At 39.0% G+C, this 14,822-nt stretch overlaps 3 protein-coding genes across 4 annotated transcripts; 2 read left to right on the plus strand and 1 right to left on the minus strand.

Annotated features, from left to right (window-relative positions):
• The first annotated feature begins 1,533 nt into the window (after positions 1-1,533).
• On the plus strand, positions 1,534-4,198 carry LOC141904453 (UPAR/Ly6 domain-containing protein crok-like). The gene is made up of 4 exons (XM_074793041.1): positions 1,534-1,645; positions 2,533-2,694; positions 2,926-2,976; positions 3,075-4,198. The coding sequence occupies exons 1-4, from the start codon at positions 1,579-1,581 to the stop codon at positions 3,242-3,244; spliced, it is 450 nt and encodes a 149-aa protein (XP_074649142.1). The 5' UTR covers positions 1,534-1,578; the 3' UTR covers positions 3,245-4,198.
• On the minus strand, positions 4,181-9,065 carry LOC141904454 (UPAR/Ly6 domain-containing protein crok-like). 2 transcript variants are annotated; one of them, XR_012619140.1, is made up of 4 exons: positions 8,966-9,065; positions 6,625-6,753; positions 5,725-6,014; positions 4,181-5,565 (listed from the first exon to the last, which is right to left on the minus strand). XR_012619140.1 is itself a non-coding variant. In XM_074793042.1 (3 exons), the coding sequence occupies exons 1-3, from the start codon at positions 9,036-9,038 to the stop codon at positions 5,800-5,802; spliced, it is 417 nt and encodes a 138-aa protein (XP_074649143.1). In that variant the 5' UTR covers positions 9,039-9,065; the 3' UTR covers positions 4,181-5,799. The 2 variants fall into 2 exon arrangements, 1 of the variants encoding a protein (XP_074649143.1); XM_074793042.1 differs by having other exon boundaries at positions 4,181-6,014.
• A 659-nt stretch (positions 9,066-9,724) lies between these two features.
• LOC141903719 (chymotrypsinogen A-like) lies at positions 9,725-14,185 on the plus strand. The gene is made up of 7 exons (XM_074791969.1): positions 9,725-9,822; positions 10,874-11,008; positions 11,474-11,717; positions 11,915-12,030; positions 12,269-12,409; positions 13,280-13,428; positions 13,980-14,185. The coding sequence occupies exons 1-7, from the start codon at positions 9,774-9,776 to the stop codon at positions 14,133-14,135; spliced, it is 990 nt and encodes a 329-aa protein (XP_074648070.1). The 5' UTR covers positions 9,725-9,773; the 3' UTR covers positions 14,136-14,185.
• The last annotated feature ends 637 nt before the right edge of the window (positions 14,186-14,822 follow it).

A 14,822-nucleotide genomic window follows, 5' to 3' on the forward strand; every position in this document is an offset into this window, starting at 1 on the left:
TTTTATATGTCTGTGTTGGTTTTTTTCTGGATATTTTCGATGTGATTTTGATTTCGGCTTACATCGCCATCATCGGTAAAAATTTGAATCGGTAACATTTCATTGAAATATGAAAAAGTGTAAATTAATCAGTAATCAACAGTAAGACCCTCAGTAGCATCTTGGATATGTCTATATGCATAAAACCAAATCAAATCAGTATTTCTTATTATAAAATACATGTAGTAACAAAACCTGAAAATCAGGAACAAATGGCCACTTTGAAAGTACGAGAGCCAGTTCTACAGTTCTAAGACTTGACTCAATGGAGTTTAAACGTTGGAAATTAATTAATTCTAGCTCTTTATCCGTACGTGAATCGAACCGGACAGATATCTATGCAGCCTGTTGCAGGTCGATTGAATATGAGGAGTCGCGCTAAATTGGATTGATATTCACGCTAAACCAAGATGTAATTTATCCCATATTAGCGCGGAGCATCGACGTGTAGATGATCATTAGGATCAATAGGATCGAGGGGTTCTTGTACACGTTTTTGGGAAAATGACTAAGAGACGAACTATACCACGAGAATCGACGGAACCATGAATCTGATTAGTGACGAATGACCAAGACCATTTGACAGTAACCTTAAAACAGTCATTTTCAGTAATACTAAAATTACAACAAAACTAATAAATGTGTATATACAATCCTAAATCAGGGGACTTTGACAGGAGCACAACGAAAGAAAAAGAGTGTATACTGAAAAGGGGCAAGTTAACTAACCACGCAGCCAAAACAAGGTCTGGAAAGTTCTGAAATTTCAGTGCATTTTCATACACTAGGCACTTGAGAGTTATTTAGGAGGATATAAGCTTAATCTTGTGTTGCGGCTGTTCTATTAATCGCGGGTGGAAAAAGTGCCCTGAAAAACTATTGCCGTTGTATTTTCAAAAGGGCACGGGGAAATTCTGAAGCACGTGCTCCTTGTGCTCCGCCTGGATCCGCCCCTGAAAACGAAGAGACTCGGTGTTTAGTAATGAGATGTGATACAAACAAGGGGTAATGCAACATAGAAACAGTAACAAACTAAACAGAGCAAAACAAACTAGGGACACTAGTACTTATTTATGTACAGGAGTATCATATATATAATATTCTTAATTTTAGGGTACATGATATACGTTTCTGGTTGATCATTCATGGCAGAGATAAAGTTTTTCTTTCATTCAAGCCGAGGCTGATCGCGGTCGGAAACGCCGATGATTTGAGGTATTGTCGCTTTAATTCGAGTTCCATTTTGTTGCAATGTTGCCCATCGTGTTCCTCTTGGCGACAACTACGCATGCGCATAAACACGAACTAGTGACATTTATAAAGGGGTGTTAGCATTCTAAAACGTTAATTCTAAACTTTCTTTTTTCAACGAAAATATGAACGGACAAGATTTGTTTCTTTTCCTAGATGAAATGAAATTGTAATATTGATATTTCGTTTTCAGACGGATATTCATGCCTATTAACCCTTCGTCCAGGCGTTAGGTCGAGTCGAAGTTCGGCCATCTTAGAATTGAATAATGTACACAACTAGAATCCTATGAAAATGAAAACTGAAGTCGGAATTATTGCCATAATTGCGTTTATCGTAACACTATTCAAAGAAGGTATAGTATTGATGATTTTTGGGGTAATGTATTTTGTGAAAAGCATCGAATACGATTAAAATGTATGCCCGATCGAGACAAAATTGCGTAAATAGTTCATGGCTACGCCTATCTCTCATAGACCTGTATACAATGTATACAATGTATATATTAGTCATTCTAGGATTGAATCGAACATTGAGATTCTCAATCTCAATTATATTCATAATAGTAGTAGTTTATTCTTTATCAAAGTGTGTATTACACTTGTATGACAGATAATCAAAATTACAAATCTTAACGTGACATGAGAACGTGATATTCGTCCTCAATTTCGTCAGTGGGGCAAGTTGTACATTATATAGTGTAACTCACGGTTTCGCCTTAATTCAAAATGCCTTAATTGGATATGTCTGTATATGCTGCCTATGTGTTTGTAATAATTGACTAATTACAGTTTACATCAATTACTTAAACATATTCTTTAGCGTAGAGATAGGTCGAATGACAATATGTTGTTATCACTGCTGCCTGTCAATCCAGTTTACATTTGATCCCCTTAGATTTAAGTTATATAAAAGCTAGTACTCAGCAGCTCGGAAACACTTTCATGAAAAACTAATAGTTGTCGTTTGCTGTCGATTGCATCCGGTTTTCAACGAGGACAACAATTTTTCGTGAAACTGGATCCTAAGGCCCATTTGCTCCTGGGTGGAGAGAGGCAATTGGGATGTCGGGGATACAAATGCTACGGCACACTGTGGGTTCAAACCCACGGCCAGCATCATAGAATCGAACCCTTGACTGCCTGTCCACTCCTTTCCACAATAACAAACATTTTCTGGTAATCTATAGCTCCAAATATCAATCACGTTTTAAAAGTCGCACAATAATCGTTATAATTTTAGGAGGTGCTATACAGTGTTATCAGTGTGACAGTAATGAAGATAACTCATGTCCAGCCGATCGATGGTTTGATCAGTCTATGAACGCATTGGTCGATTGTGGAGGCTTCGAAGCCCATGTACCCGGTACTTTCTGCGTCAAAATCTACCAAGAGAGCCCTGGATGTAAGTATTACGATATTAGTGAGGAATTGTTTGATGCTGGGACCGGACTTAGTCGCTCTATAGGGATACAAAGCCGTTATCAAACTATTTCATGTAAGCTTTTAGTGATTCCTTCGGGAATGCGGATGTAGTCAACTATCTAATTCACAGTTGATTGTCATTTGATGCATGTGATCAATGGTTTTGACATCCGCCTGCATTGTTTTCTGATGTTTAGCATTTCATTTACAGGGAACGGATGGGTGAAAATAACAAGGAGATGTGGTTCCAGAACTGATACGGGTTAGTGTCGAGAAACTCTTCCCCATTTCAAGGTCAAAAGTTTTTTCCTCTCAATGGCTGAATAATGTGAATTTCTTGTTCGTTTTCTTTTGCGCCAGGTGTCGCCTGGGGTTGTCGTTACTGGTACGAAGATAACGGTGTATTCAAGGAGACGTGTTACTGCGACAACTTCGACGGATGTAACGGATCTTCCAGAATACCTTACAGTTTTATCACAACTATCTTATCCGTCATTTCGGCGACGATATTTATTCGATGGCTGAGATAATCAAATGATTCTTACTATTCATAACTTTCCACACAGTCCGGAGCTGAAATCAGCTTTTAATCTGCTGTATATATATTTATATCATAGTATCGTCCAGTGCAAAAAATACGCACCTGCGATGGGATTAATGGGTACCGGCGGCATATACCAGATGGCGTGACTACGGTCGATTTTACGAAGTCAAAATGAGTTCATTTTCAATCAAATTTGAACTGAATTTTAGGCCCCTGAGTCCAGAAGATTCAACATGTTGAGTTAATTTTCCACTGAATGTTTGGTATAGCTTTCAACGATCATTGGTTTTACTGCGAGAAATGTAAATCGTAACTGGGCGGATCCTTGCTTGCCACAGTAGCGGTGCCGGCATCCCATTACGGACACGATAGACTATTGCGGGGTCTGATAAACTGCGAATTCAGACCGGGTCCGATTTCTACCGGACCCTTTTTTCCACTAGATTCAGGTTAACTCTCCTCTTACGCAGGAGTTGTAACATAAAACGTATATATGTTATTCTAATTTCTAGCGAAACCGTCCGTTTAGAGATATCGCTTTCCTTGTAACCATTTGATTGTAAACATCAACGACTTGTTATGAAATGTGTGTACGACGTAAATGGAGATACATTGATATTATATCGATTAGGCATATCGTAATCCTCGTCCATAAATCAGTCCAAAAACTAACTATTTAAACTTCATTTTACGCATTTTCTTAGTACTCGCTTATTTTATTATGTATATCATATATTTTAAACATTTGATTGAAATTTTGGGACCGGGCAGACACGATTTTTGTAACGAATGTTTTACTCAATTAGATCACTGGGGGTAATATTTGTAAATAGTACCTTACTACGATAGGATATAACTCGATTCGTTAAAATTGATTTGTAATAAAATCTGATGAATTTATAATTTAAAGTATTTTTTACGGAATAAAAAAAGTTTTTAATGAAAATTCTATATGACTGAATTTTTGTTGTTTTGGGGGATTTCGTTCTATCTGGCTTCATATAATAACTGTTGCAGTTGCGATCACCAGAGCTCCAACGGCTGGAACTGGAATTTCTCTATTTTCTTTGTCAGGTTTAAACCTTGGCGCGGAATCCATAATGAAATGTAACAGAAACCGATAGCGTTTCGTAATAACTACTTTTAATCAATCAAATCATCTGGTCTCACACAAACATAACACAGTGTGCATAGTAGTAATATAGTACATACAATGATAATACACAATAGAGATCAATTTCATTTAGTTTCGTCAAGAGCATTGGGTACTATCTGATGAAACTAAGGCAGATTTCGATTGTTCGTATTCTGGTCACCGGATTACAAACTCTCCACCGGCCGCTTCTATCGGCTTTACATTATTATGCTATTTCGGTATTGGTAGAGCGTATTCTGGTTGAAACGAACGCGTCAGTGTCCTAGGAATCGAAACCTGCCTTGACTGTGAAACGGACACGGAACACGGAAAGGCATGAACCTGAGGGAATCGGTAATGGTATACCAATGGAAGTTAACAGTGATTGGAATGGCACAATCATTGCATTGATTAATTTCGAAATTCTATCAAAGGTTTATTGTCATCAACCGGAGTCAGTTTGCAGACACCGCCTTCCACAATAACCAAGTATGAGTGGTCGAATGTTGTCTGGAACAAAAATGTCACTAAAATACAGAAATTATTGTTGAAATAACGTATCTGTGCGATCGACCAACATTGAAGGCTGTTTTCAACATTCATTCTTTACGCAAAGAACCAAGAATGGAATACATATAACATCAACTATATACGTAGCACTGAATACATTGGTTATCCGTCAGATATACACCCTACAAAATATATACCGGTATATTTACACTAATACAGTGTCTATAAACTATATTATGTAGCGATATGTTAAACTATGAGCTATATCATTATAAACTATACATACAGAAATACGTATATTCATATATAAATGTCTTATGCTAAACAACTCCGGGTTTTTCCTCCAAATCTGAGCATTAATATAGGAATTATTGGCTGTAGAGGGCGCTACGCTATACACAGTGAATAGCCCCCGATTGTTAGTCAGGAAAAATGGTCATAGTATTGGTGTAAATTCACACCCTAACTGTTTGAAATTTCAGAATTGAGAACTTCGATGAAATGATTTGGAGACATCGGAAGTTAATCTGTCGAAGTTGATGACTAAATAACCTACACATTCAAATGATATGAAGCCATATGTGTCTAACCAAAATTTAACATGATTAATTACTATTGGCACGGTCACGGTCACTGTGGAGATTATCAACCCACTGCAACAACTACAAATGAAAACGAACGATATTTTTAACAAAAAAAACATAAAATATGGAAGATTGAGTCTTCAGAAAGAACATGGTACATCCCTGGAAGAGTTGATTATATGACCTAGTACCTCTCTATCGGTTATATATTCCTCAATACATATGAATGATACAAACCTAAAACCGAATGAAGTCTAATACACGTAATTCATTACTAGCTGAACTGAATTCAATTCAAAGCAGTTTAAACTATTAAACAAATTGACGTCTGGTGAGGTAGATAATCGATGACGTCATCACGGTAACGATGACGTAGTACGGTTGGAATGATGACGGGGATGCGTTACACAGATCTTTCTGACAGTGACAATATTTGACTTTAGTTCTGGCAGTTCCGGCTCTCAGTGTACATTTGATGGGAGCTGCAGCGAATCCACATTGTCGAATGATTCTATAATCACCGGTTACTGAAAATAGATACAATATCAACAACCCTTTACTGGGGGGCAAGCCTTTCTGTATAATCATATATACAATCATACCCCGATATACCGCCTGGCCCGAGGTTGTATATTTGCCCATATGTTCCTGTTCAAACTTCATGGTTCTTACAAATCTCAGGGGGTCTGACCCTTTCTAGACAACCAGGGAAATATCAGGGTGTCTCGTTGTTCTTGCTGTCGATAACTGGAAGAGGAACCTCTCCCAAAGAAACGGCCCCGCCGAGGATATCTTTAATCATAAGATAGTAAGTAGTCATCTGTATCTATATACTTACTTAAAGATCGACTAGGCTTTAATATGTAAAAATGCATATTTTAATCTCATTCAATAGTTAACTAACCCACATAACAGTACAAAATGTTATTTTTTCAACGACATTTAATGTCTTGGACGATTTTTAGAGAATTTGTCATGTTATTTTGTATGATTATGTACGTATAGAGAAAATCAAATGTATGGTTAAAAAACTATCTTTAATTAAGGAAAAATTTGATCAAGACTTTGGTCAAGAAACAGCAGGGATATTTTGGCTAGCCTGATATGTAAGAACCCTTGAGTAGGCCACCTACGAACCTGTCTGTGAGATTTTCCTGCACGATGTTGCATTCGGACATGTTACTATAAGATCATCCGTCAACGTTTTGTCTTCCATACAGTTAGAATTCAGCTTGGTGTTGCAGCTGTAACATTTCAAAGCTGAACCTTTAAAAAGACAAATTATACAAAACGAATCAACAAATTTCTATGGAAGATGTAGCCAATGGGTGTATAAATCAAATTCTGAAACTCTATAGTTTCATCATTATCTAGCTTAGATTATTGTTGCAGACCTCTCAATTGAAACCGAACTGAGTTGGATTTCACTGTTGCTCTTAGATTCTGAATTTCATAGTATCAGTCAGTATGTTCGACAGCAATTTTAATGTATTCTTTACTCTAATCTGGACGTATGAATTCTGCAAAGCAATTCTTATGGATCTTTGTTTTAATTGTGTTAATGAGGCAGCATTTTGCAGGAAATGCAAATGTGAATTCGTTATTAGTTGCGGTTGGTTAGAGGCTTACGTGTGTCTATTTAAAACTCATTCACCAAGGCCCCAGACTTACAGTGAAAAGGCAATTAACGGATGTACAACTCGTCTCTTCTATATACGAGTCTTTAGGTAATATAATTGACGTATAATAAACGCGCGTACGGTATGTCCAAGTATGTACGATCGATTCAACACCAGAACAGACATATACAACATGGATGGAGGATTAACGAAAATTATCCCCTGTCATTATAAGATATTGACTTGATATACGTCGCAGTATATAGACCTCTAGTCATTGCGGAAACAGTCAATATCGAACAGATATACTCCAATCCGATGATTTCTATACGTAGGTTGGTCAGGTACAGACTGCACTAAGCAAAATCCAGTCCTTAAGCTGGGCGTAGGTTGGCCTTGCGATGCGACGCGATCGTCGCAAGGGCATGGGGGGGGGCTAAGTCGGTGGTCGGCCTTGCCACGGCTTGCGACTCACGGCGACATGCTCTACCATCTGCGACGCGACGCGACCGTCGCAACCGTCCTACGCGCTCTTGCGACTGGCAGAAACTAGTCGCACACAGTTGCTGGAGAACGCATCGCCCCCACTTGTGTTACACCGCGACGATCGCGTCGCGTCGCAAGGTCGACCTACGCCCGGCTTTAGGGGCTGTCCATAAAAGACGTCTAGGATAGGATAGGATAGGATTGTAAATTTCTATAGCGCCTTGTAAATAGCAGGGTTATTATCAAAGACGCTCTCCAGACGAAGATGGTGACTTGAACAGAAATGTCTTGAGCTGTGCTTTGAATGCTGGCAGAGAGTCAATATCACGGAGAGGTTGCGGAAGGGAGTTCCACACTGTAGGTGCAAATGTCTCAAATGCACGTCCGCCGAATGATTTAAGACGACATGATCTGACTAACAAAAGGTTCTGCGACCCGGAACGAAGTGTTCGGACTGGTCTACAGAAAATTGCTAAATTTTGACCTCCTCCCCACATGTCCACAGAATGACCATTCTGTATTTTTCTGTAACAATAATCATTGGTAGATCATGATGAAACTAGAGAAATCAATCTTCCTTTGTGCATCGCACAAGAAGCGATTTCATCGGATACAGTCATGCAAAATAATGTTTCTTTAATACACTCAATCCGCTATGGACTAAAATCAGTTATTCGTTACATCAATTACAGGAATGAAGCGGTAAGAAGAAGGATGTCCATATCCAAACAACTTCAACTCCACCTTGTCCACAAAAGTCCAACCCCCTGCCCCTCGATTTTGGACATCTATTATGGACAGCTCCTTACACAACATGGACCCTCTTATGGATACTGTAAAATTTTAACTTCCTTGGATGCAACATCCTTCTTCTTACCGGGCAGTAAAATTGATTATCACACCTGATCAAAAATCTGCGGCGAGATGAGTTGGAAACAATGTAAAAGCGAAAAGCTGAAAGGTGACTGCTGAACATGTTTGAACAGAGTTTAGAAAGAGGTGTTCTGCAGCATCAGCAGCAGCATCAATTTTCATGTTTTAGTAGGGCCAAACACACACCATACCCGGTGGTCCCCCGTATCCGTGGACCAATCATGATTCCAATGATGAAAACTAATTTCATAGTAGATGGGTCATAGTAAGACAGTATAGTTTGAGTCGCAGAATCGGGCACAACATCGACGAAGTCAAATTCAAACGTCCAGTGATCTAGTGTGCAAACCACAAGGTTCCAGTACACAATGACTAACGCACAAACCGGACATACTGATGCTGATATGAGGCTATGAGCAGAACTGGTGTATAATTGTAGTCCACTAACTACACGTAGTGATGTAAACAGAAAGAATGACGTTAATATTTTAGAGGCTCACCTTCTTCAATCACAAATACGGCGCAGATTACGAGAAATAGAAAATAACTAATCGCTCGGCAAAATTCCATCATTCTCTCGTGATCTGTTCTTCCTCCTCTCTCCTGGTACACTGGTAGCAACGAAGGTCACACATCCGGGTACTCGTTCTATTGCTCGCAACGAGTCTGGTTGCTGCTGCTGCTGCTGCTGCTGCTGCTGCTGCTGCTGCTGCTGCTGCAGCTGGAAATACTACACGAGGATACGGGACTTAGTACCACCGCAGCCTGCTCAACGATCATCAGCGGCAATCGATTCATTGATTCAATCAAGTGAATCAAGAATCTGAGTAATTTCATCTGCCTATTGATTGCTTTTGCTATACATGAGCGCAACATCTTCGGGGTGGATTGGATCTTTAAAAGAATTGAACCGCAGGGTAAAAGTCTGTTTTAAGTTAATTAATTCGATCAAATCCCAGTGATATTATATAAGCTACCGCTGCATTCAATTAAGTGAGAGAATTGCAATGCGGAGAATACGATAAGTACACAATTTCAAAGCAAAATACGTACGTGTAAGGTTTACCGAAAAAAAACTTTTTTCAAACTGTGTAACATGCTTTTTACCAGTGATTCATAACACTAATAGTGCCTACGTGTAGTTCTGGGCGCTGATAATTGTCAGACTTCCATTAACGGCTGAGGTAATGGAACGTATTATCTATTAGTTTTTTGATGCACGGACGAGATAAGAAAATCGCGAATATAAAAAGGCTTAATTCAGCCGTGAGAAATCAGTTTTGATTTTACGCTCCAGAATCGACAAAGATGTTGACTATTTTGTTGTTAGTTGCTGCCACTATCAGCGTTACACAGGGTAAGAATCTTTTTAGGCGTTTAAATGTTTCATTAGAATAGCAGTGCTCAAATGTAGCTGTTGAGGAGCCGTGTTAACTCGGTATAAAAACATCGAGATAACGTAGAATAAACTTGTAGGTTAACTCTATTCCTTGGCTTCATTTCGCTACAGACAGGGGCTCGTTATAAGATAAAAACCCACTATATACAAATCAAAAGAATTTTAAAATCGAGAATTTATTTAATCAAAAAATCTAAAATCTAAAATACACGACGTTTCGATCTCACCCTAGAGATCATCGTCAGGTGTGATTTATTGTCGTGTATTTTATATTTTTTGATTAAATGAATTTTCGATTTTAAAATTCTTTTAGTTTGTGTATAGTGGGTTTTTGTCCGTATTAGTGTATTATCCGTTCACCACGTTCGAGTGTGGTTATTGTTCTAACAGGGGCTCGTATTTTGATTTTTTTGGGGGTGAACTGTAGCTTAGATCAGTATCCTAGGGACTTTCCAAATAAAAACAAGGATATTGGTTGAACTAAGCTACTATTCACCCCCAAACTTCAAAGTAGTTTCATCAGGTAATGGAGAAACTGACTGTATTTAGCATCATAACAATGCGTTGCAATGAGTCGCTGGAAGACGAGCAGCACTTCATCCTATCGTGTAGCAAATTCGACAGTCTTAGGACGAAATTTGATTTGGTAATTGGTGATGCAAATGATATAAATAGAATTTTTAATGATATAGGTAGTCAATCGGAATTGGTAAATTTGGGGAAGTATATCCAATCGGGATTTCAATATTATATTCAATTTTATGCTTGACTAATATTGTACAGTACGCTATGTCCTATGCACTCTTTCTTGTAAATATTTTTATAATCCTAGTATTGTATATAATGTATTATATTGCTTTCTTCTAATTCGCTTTTCATTGACGATCATGTCATTTGATTATGATGAATAAACAAACTTGAAACTTGAAACTTGAACTGAAAGTCGCAAGGCGGCCAAACTAGAATTTTGAATTTACGTATCTGCCGTACGTATTTATTTATTATCCAGCCGCTGATTGTGAACGAAGATACAACGGTAAATGTGTATCGTATAGTTCCTCGTGTCCCAGACGATCTGATGGTTCTTCCGGTTCATTCTACGGAGGCTGCGATAGTTTCTTCCAAGTGTGCTGCCTTACATTAGGTAAATCTACAACCGATTTAGATATTTATTTTCTCGCGTTAGTATTTGCTTTCTCCCTATAAAGTTAGGTATTTTTTGTGATGGAAAAATTTCGGCGTGGCCCGAACCAGCCACGGTCGATAGATTTACTACGTTATATATATATTTTTTTCAATTGAATAGCAAAAATGAATTAATCTTTTACACCATGACATTGTAACTGTTCATCATGATTTGGCAAACCATCACAATAACCTTCAGACTGAACTTGTACACGTGATTTAATACTTATCTTTATAACCAAAATAAAGAATCGGATAAAACAAATTGAGAATGATCTCTATCTTAACAACAAAGAATGCCATAAAAATACAGTTTGAACATACAACTAATTACTTTACCAACACGACTGAATACATAATTCTATACGAAATAGCCAGTTGCTATACTTATAAACTTTATCAGTGATATATTTCTATATTGAAGGTGGTGGTGTTGTGACGCGACCACCAGTCACTAAACCACCAGTTATCGACAGTGGAAATGCTGTTGGTAGTTCTCAGTGCGGTATCAGTAGCGGAGGCTGGAGAATCATCTCCGGGTCTCAATCGGCTCAGGCTCAATGGCCGTGGCAAGTTAGTCTTCACTTCACTGGACAGCACGTTTGCGGGGGAACTCTAATCAACAAGAATACGATCGTAACAGCAGCTCATTGTGTCGCAATTCAAGGGTAAATAAATACATGAATCTTGCAATTGAATTTATGCGATGAATTTATGAAAAAAATGAAACGACAACGTCTCGGCTGTTGATTTTATATGTTTTATCCTTCTGTTTATCTTGTCTCTAAGCAAACTGATTAATGAAGTCCCAATCTGTAGACAGATGTAATGTATTTATGAGATGTATTATGAACGTTTACCGCAGAGGTATGGTGTCTCGGTATTGGAGCGCTGTAATTGGCGAAATAAACATCCAGCGACCGAAGAAATACTACGCGGTCTCAACCATTTACAGACATTCCGGATTCAGAGAGTTCAAGGGTAAGAGAACAACGTCTAGAATTACTCACAGGGTTAATACAACGCTAAATTTGTATAATTCACCAGCGTCTTTTTATTTGGGGGGGGGGGGGGGGTTCAGAGGATCATGAAAAAGGGCAGTCAACGGCAAAAAGGCACATTTTGAAAATTTCTGGAGGCAACTGCCCCACTAGGTACAGCCCTGAAGAAGACGTAGAAAATTAATTCATCTCTTATCCTCATAATCTGTCTTTTCCAGGAAATGATATCGCTATAATGAAACTATCCCAGGACGTGCCATTCAATGACTACCAACGACCAGCCTGTGTCCCAGCACATGATCCATCTCCAGGTGATATCTGTTATGTTAGCGGATTCGGACAGACCAGCACCAGTTCAGGTGACTATTGTATTGCGTATTTTTACCAATCCCGTTTCGATTGTGCTACTCCGGAAGATGCGAGGTTCAGCCACGGCACGAACCCCTGCCACACTAGACCGAGTGCGCAGCTACACCCGCAGCTTAGATGATGTCATAATCAGCCAATCAGATATCCCGTTTTATTTTTTCCCATTTATAGTCATTCCGTGAAATTTACCTCGCCGATTATACAACGAGCAATCTGATTGGTGCCCCAGGTTTTCGTGCGGCAAAGCTGCGCATGTATCTGCGCACCCGGTCTACTGTGGCAGGGGTTCTTGCCGTGGCTGATTGAAGCGATGCCATCAGGTTCGAATCCTTGCCGTGGGAGGATGTCGCGGAGATGGAAGTTTACGGCAGAAAAGAGAAGAGTACGCAATCTGAATACGAATACGAACCGGCAACACAAACTCGCCATCTAGCGGTGAATGTAGTATTGACATGTTTAGTAAAGCCTCACGCTTGTTTACAGTCGTTGTGGGCTATTATTTTCAGTACCATCGGTAAAGATTGAATAAAATGATTAGGTCGATTCTGTCTAATGATGTAAAGAAAAATTTGTTGCAAAAACATAGAACGGAGGTTGGGACATAAAACGAACTTGGAGCGAGTATCGAATTATAGTGTTGTTCACACAGTAGATGCCCGTAGATGGTGTCTAAATTTATCCTGACACCTGAGTGAACGAGCTATTTATTATCTGGGAGGGAGTCTTAAGTGATACACACAGATTTTACTGAAACATTCAAAACGTTCAAACGTTGCAGAAAATTGCTTTCCACTTTTCATTACGCGCATATCTGCACAGAATTCTTGACACATACCTAAGAAATTTTGTTCGTTTTTCAGTTGAATCGCATGGAACACCGTCCAACATCTTATTACACGTAGATGTGAAGGTCATCACAACTAGCACGTGCGCGCGCGCATTTGCAGGCGCGGCTGTAGACTATCGCACTATCTGCGCAGGCGGTCATAGCAGCAAGAACGCGTGTAGGGTAAGTATACAGCCACGATCTATTTCACCCTATGACTTCATAAAAATCGGATTGAATCGAAGTGGCGCTATTGGTGATGTCATATATATATGGGATTTGGAGGGCCAAATGTCATCTTTTTGTATTCTTTTCAAAGTCCAGTTTTTTCAAAGCACAGTTCGTGACGTGAGTCCGGAAGTGTTTTAGTATCCGGTTTTTAGTTGATATTATCATAGACAATATGACCTGAGATCGATCATAAATCGAAGCCTTGATTGTGCCCCAGTTGCACAGTCGTGACTTCCAATCGTGAAGTCCAAAAGTGGCCATCTTAAGACTGGTCTTAAGCTATTAGATTGGCTTTAGAACTAAGTTGGTTTTAGATTGGTCTTAAGTCTAATCCATGACTATGCGACTGGTGTTTCATTGTATATACGAATCGGATTCCAAAGTATTCACAGCAAGTTGAGAATCCTGTCGTAAAAAAAACAGTCTAATTTGCTCGAACAAAGTCTTATCTAATCTTGGAATCATCAGTAGATTTAACATATTCTTTATCGCTGTTTTTATAGGGTGATTCCGGTGGTCCTCTTGTTTGTCAGAAGAATGGCGTGTGGTATTTACACGGTGTTGTATCTTTTGGTAACTTCCCATGTGGTCAGCGAGGCAGTCCCGGTGTCTACACTAGGGTTACTGCTTATCGTGATTGGATACAGAACAGAAGCTGAACTTAATACCGTATTTTCTTGAAAAGATGTCTGAATAAAGATGCGTATATTTTAAAGAATTGTATTGATTTTCTATTGATTTCATGGAGCAAAATATGCGAATTAACCGGATTTTTCTGCAATTCTGATAATCGAGGTTTTTATAGATTTCTGATTGACCAGTCTTCTCTGGTATAAAAACCATTCAATTAGTGAACCGTTGGAACCTTTATCGTTTTAGAGTGTATGGTATACTCATGATGGATCAATGTGTTCTTTTTTATACCAAATTCGAACATGCTAACTTTAAAAATTGCGTCTTGAAAAGAGACAAGCGGGAATTAACATCGCGCGATTGTCTCAAAGTCCACACGACCTTGAGACGACGATGTACTTAAGATGAAATGAAGCTCATAGGATCGTAGGATTCGGCCATGCATGGAACGGCCAGTACACGGCGTATTAAACTTGTTTGTGAGTGACGCGCGGGGTGAGCTTGTAACTTTCCGAAAAATGAGAAACGTAATGTTTTGAAGATGACGCAGCGGGCCGAAATCCATTTTCACGATTTGCAGGGACCAAGCCGTATAAATGAGAGACTGTAAGATATGCATACATATTTCTAGCCTAGAAATAGCGTTCTTACAAATCTACTACGGCCGACAAAACAGGTGATAAGGGTATTGACGATCAATTTACAAAGAAGAG

The sequence above is a fragment of the Tubulanus polymorphus genome, chromosome 4 (assembly GCF_964204645.1).
Source record: "Tubulanus polymorphus chromosome 4, tnTubPoly1.2, whole genome shotgun sequence".
In the NCBI taxonomy this organism is placed as follows: Eukaryota; Metazoa; Nemertea; class Palaeonemertea; order Tubulaniformes; family Tubulanidae; genus Tubulanus; species Tubulanus polymorphus.

Coding starts and splice junctions, on each gene's coding strand:
- LOC141904453 (XM_074793041.1), top strand. CDS start 1,579: ATGAAAATGAAAACTGAAGTCGGAATTATTGCCATAATTGCGTTTATC. Junction 2,695..2,925: donor CTACCAAGAGAGCCCTGGAT/GTAAGTATTACG, acceptor TTTCATTTACAG/GGAACGGATGGGTGAAAATA. Junction 2,977..3,074: donor TGGTTCCAGAACTGATACGG/GTTAGTGTCGAG, acceptor CTTTTGCGCCAG/GTGTCGCCTGGGGTTGTCGT.
- LOC141904454 (XM_074793042.1), bottom strand. CDS start 9,038: ATGATGGAATTTTGCCGAGCGATTAGTTATTTTCTATTTCTCGTAATC. Junction 6,754..8,965: donor CGTATTTGTGATTGAAGAAG/GTGAGCCTCTAA, acceptor GTCTTTTTAAAG/GTTCAGCTTTGAAATGTTAC. Junction 6,015..6,624: donor CAGGAAAATCTCACAGACAG/GTTCGTAGGTGG, acceptor ATCTATTTTCAG/TAACCGGTGATTATAGAATC.
- LOC141903719 (XM_074791969.1), top strand. CDS start 9,774: ATGTTGACTATTTTGTTGTTAGTTGCTGCCACTATCAGCGTTACACAG. Junction 11,009..11,473: donor AGTGTGCTGCCTTACATTAG/GTAAATCTACAA, acceptor TCTATATTGAAG/GTGGTGGTGTTGTGACGCGA. Junction 12,031..12,268: donor CGGATTCAGAGAGTTCAAGG/GTAAGAGAACAA, acceptor TGTCTTTTCCAG/GAAATGATATCGCTATAATG.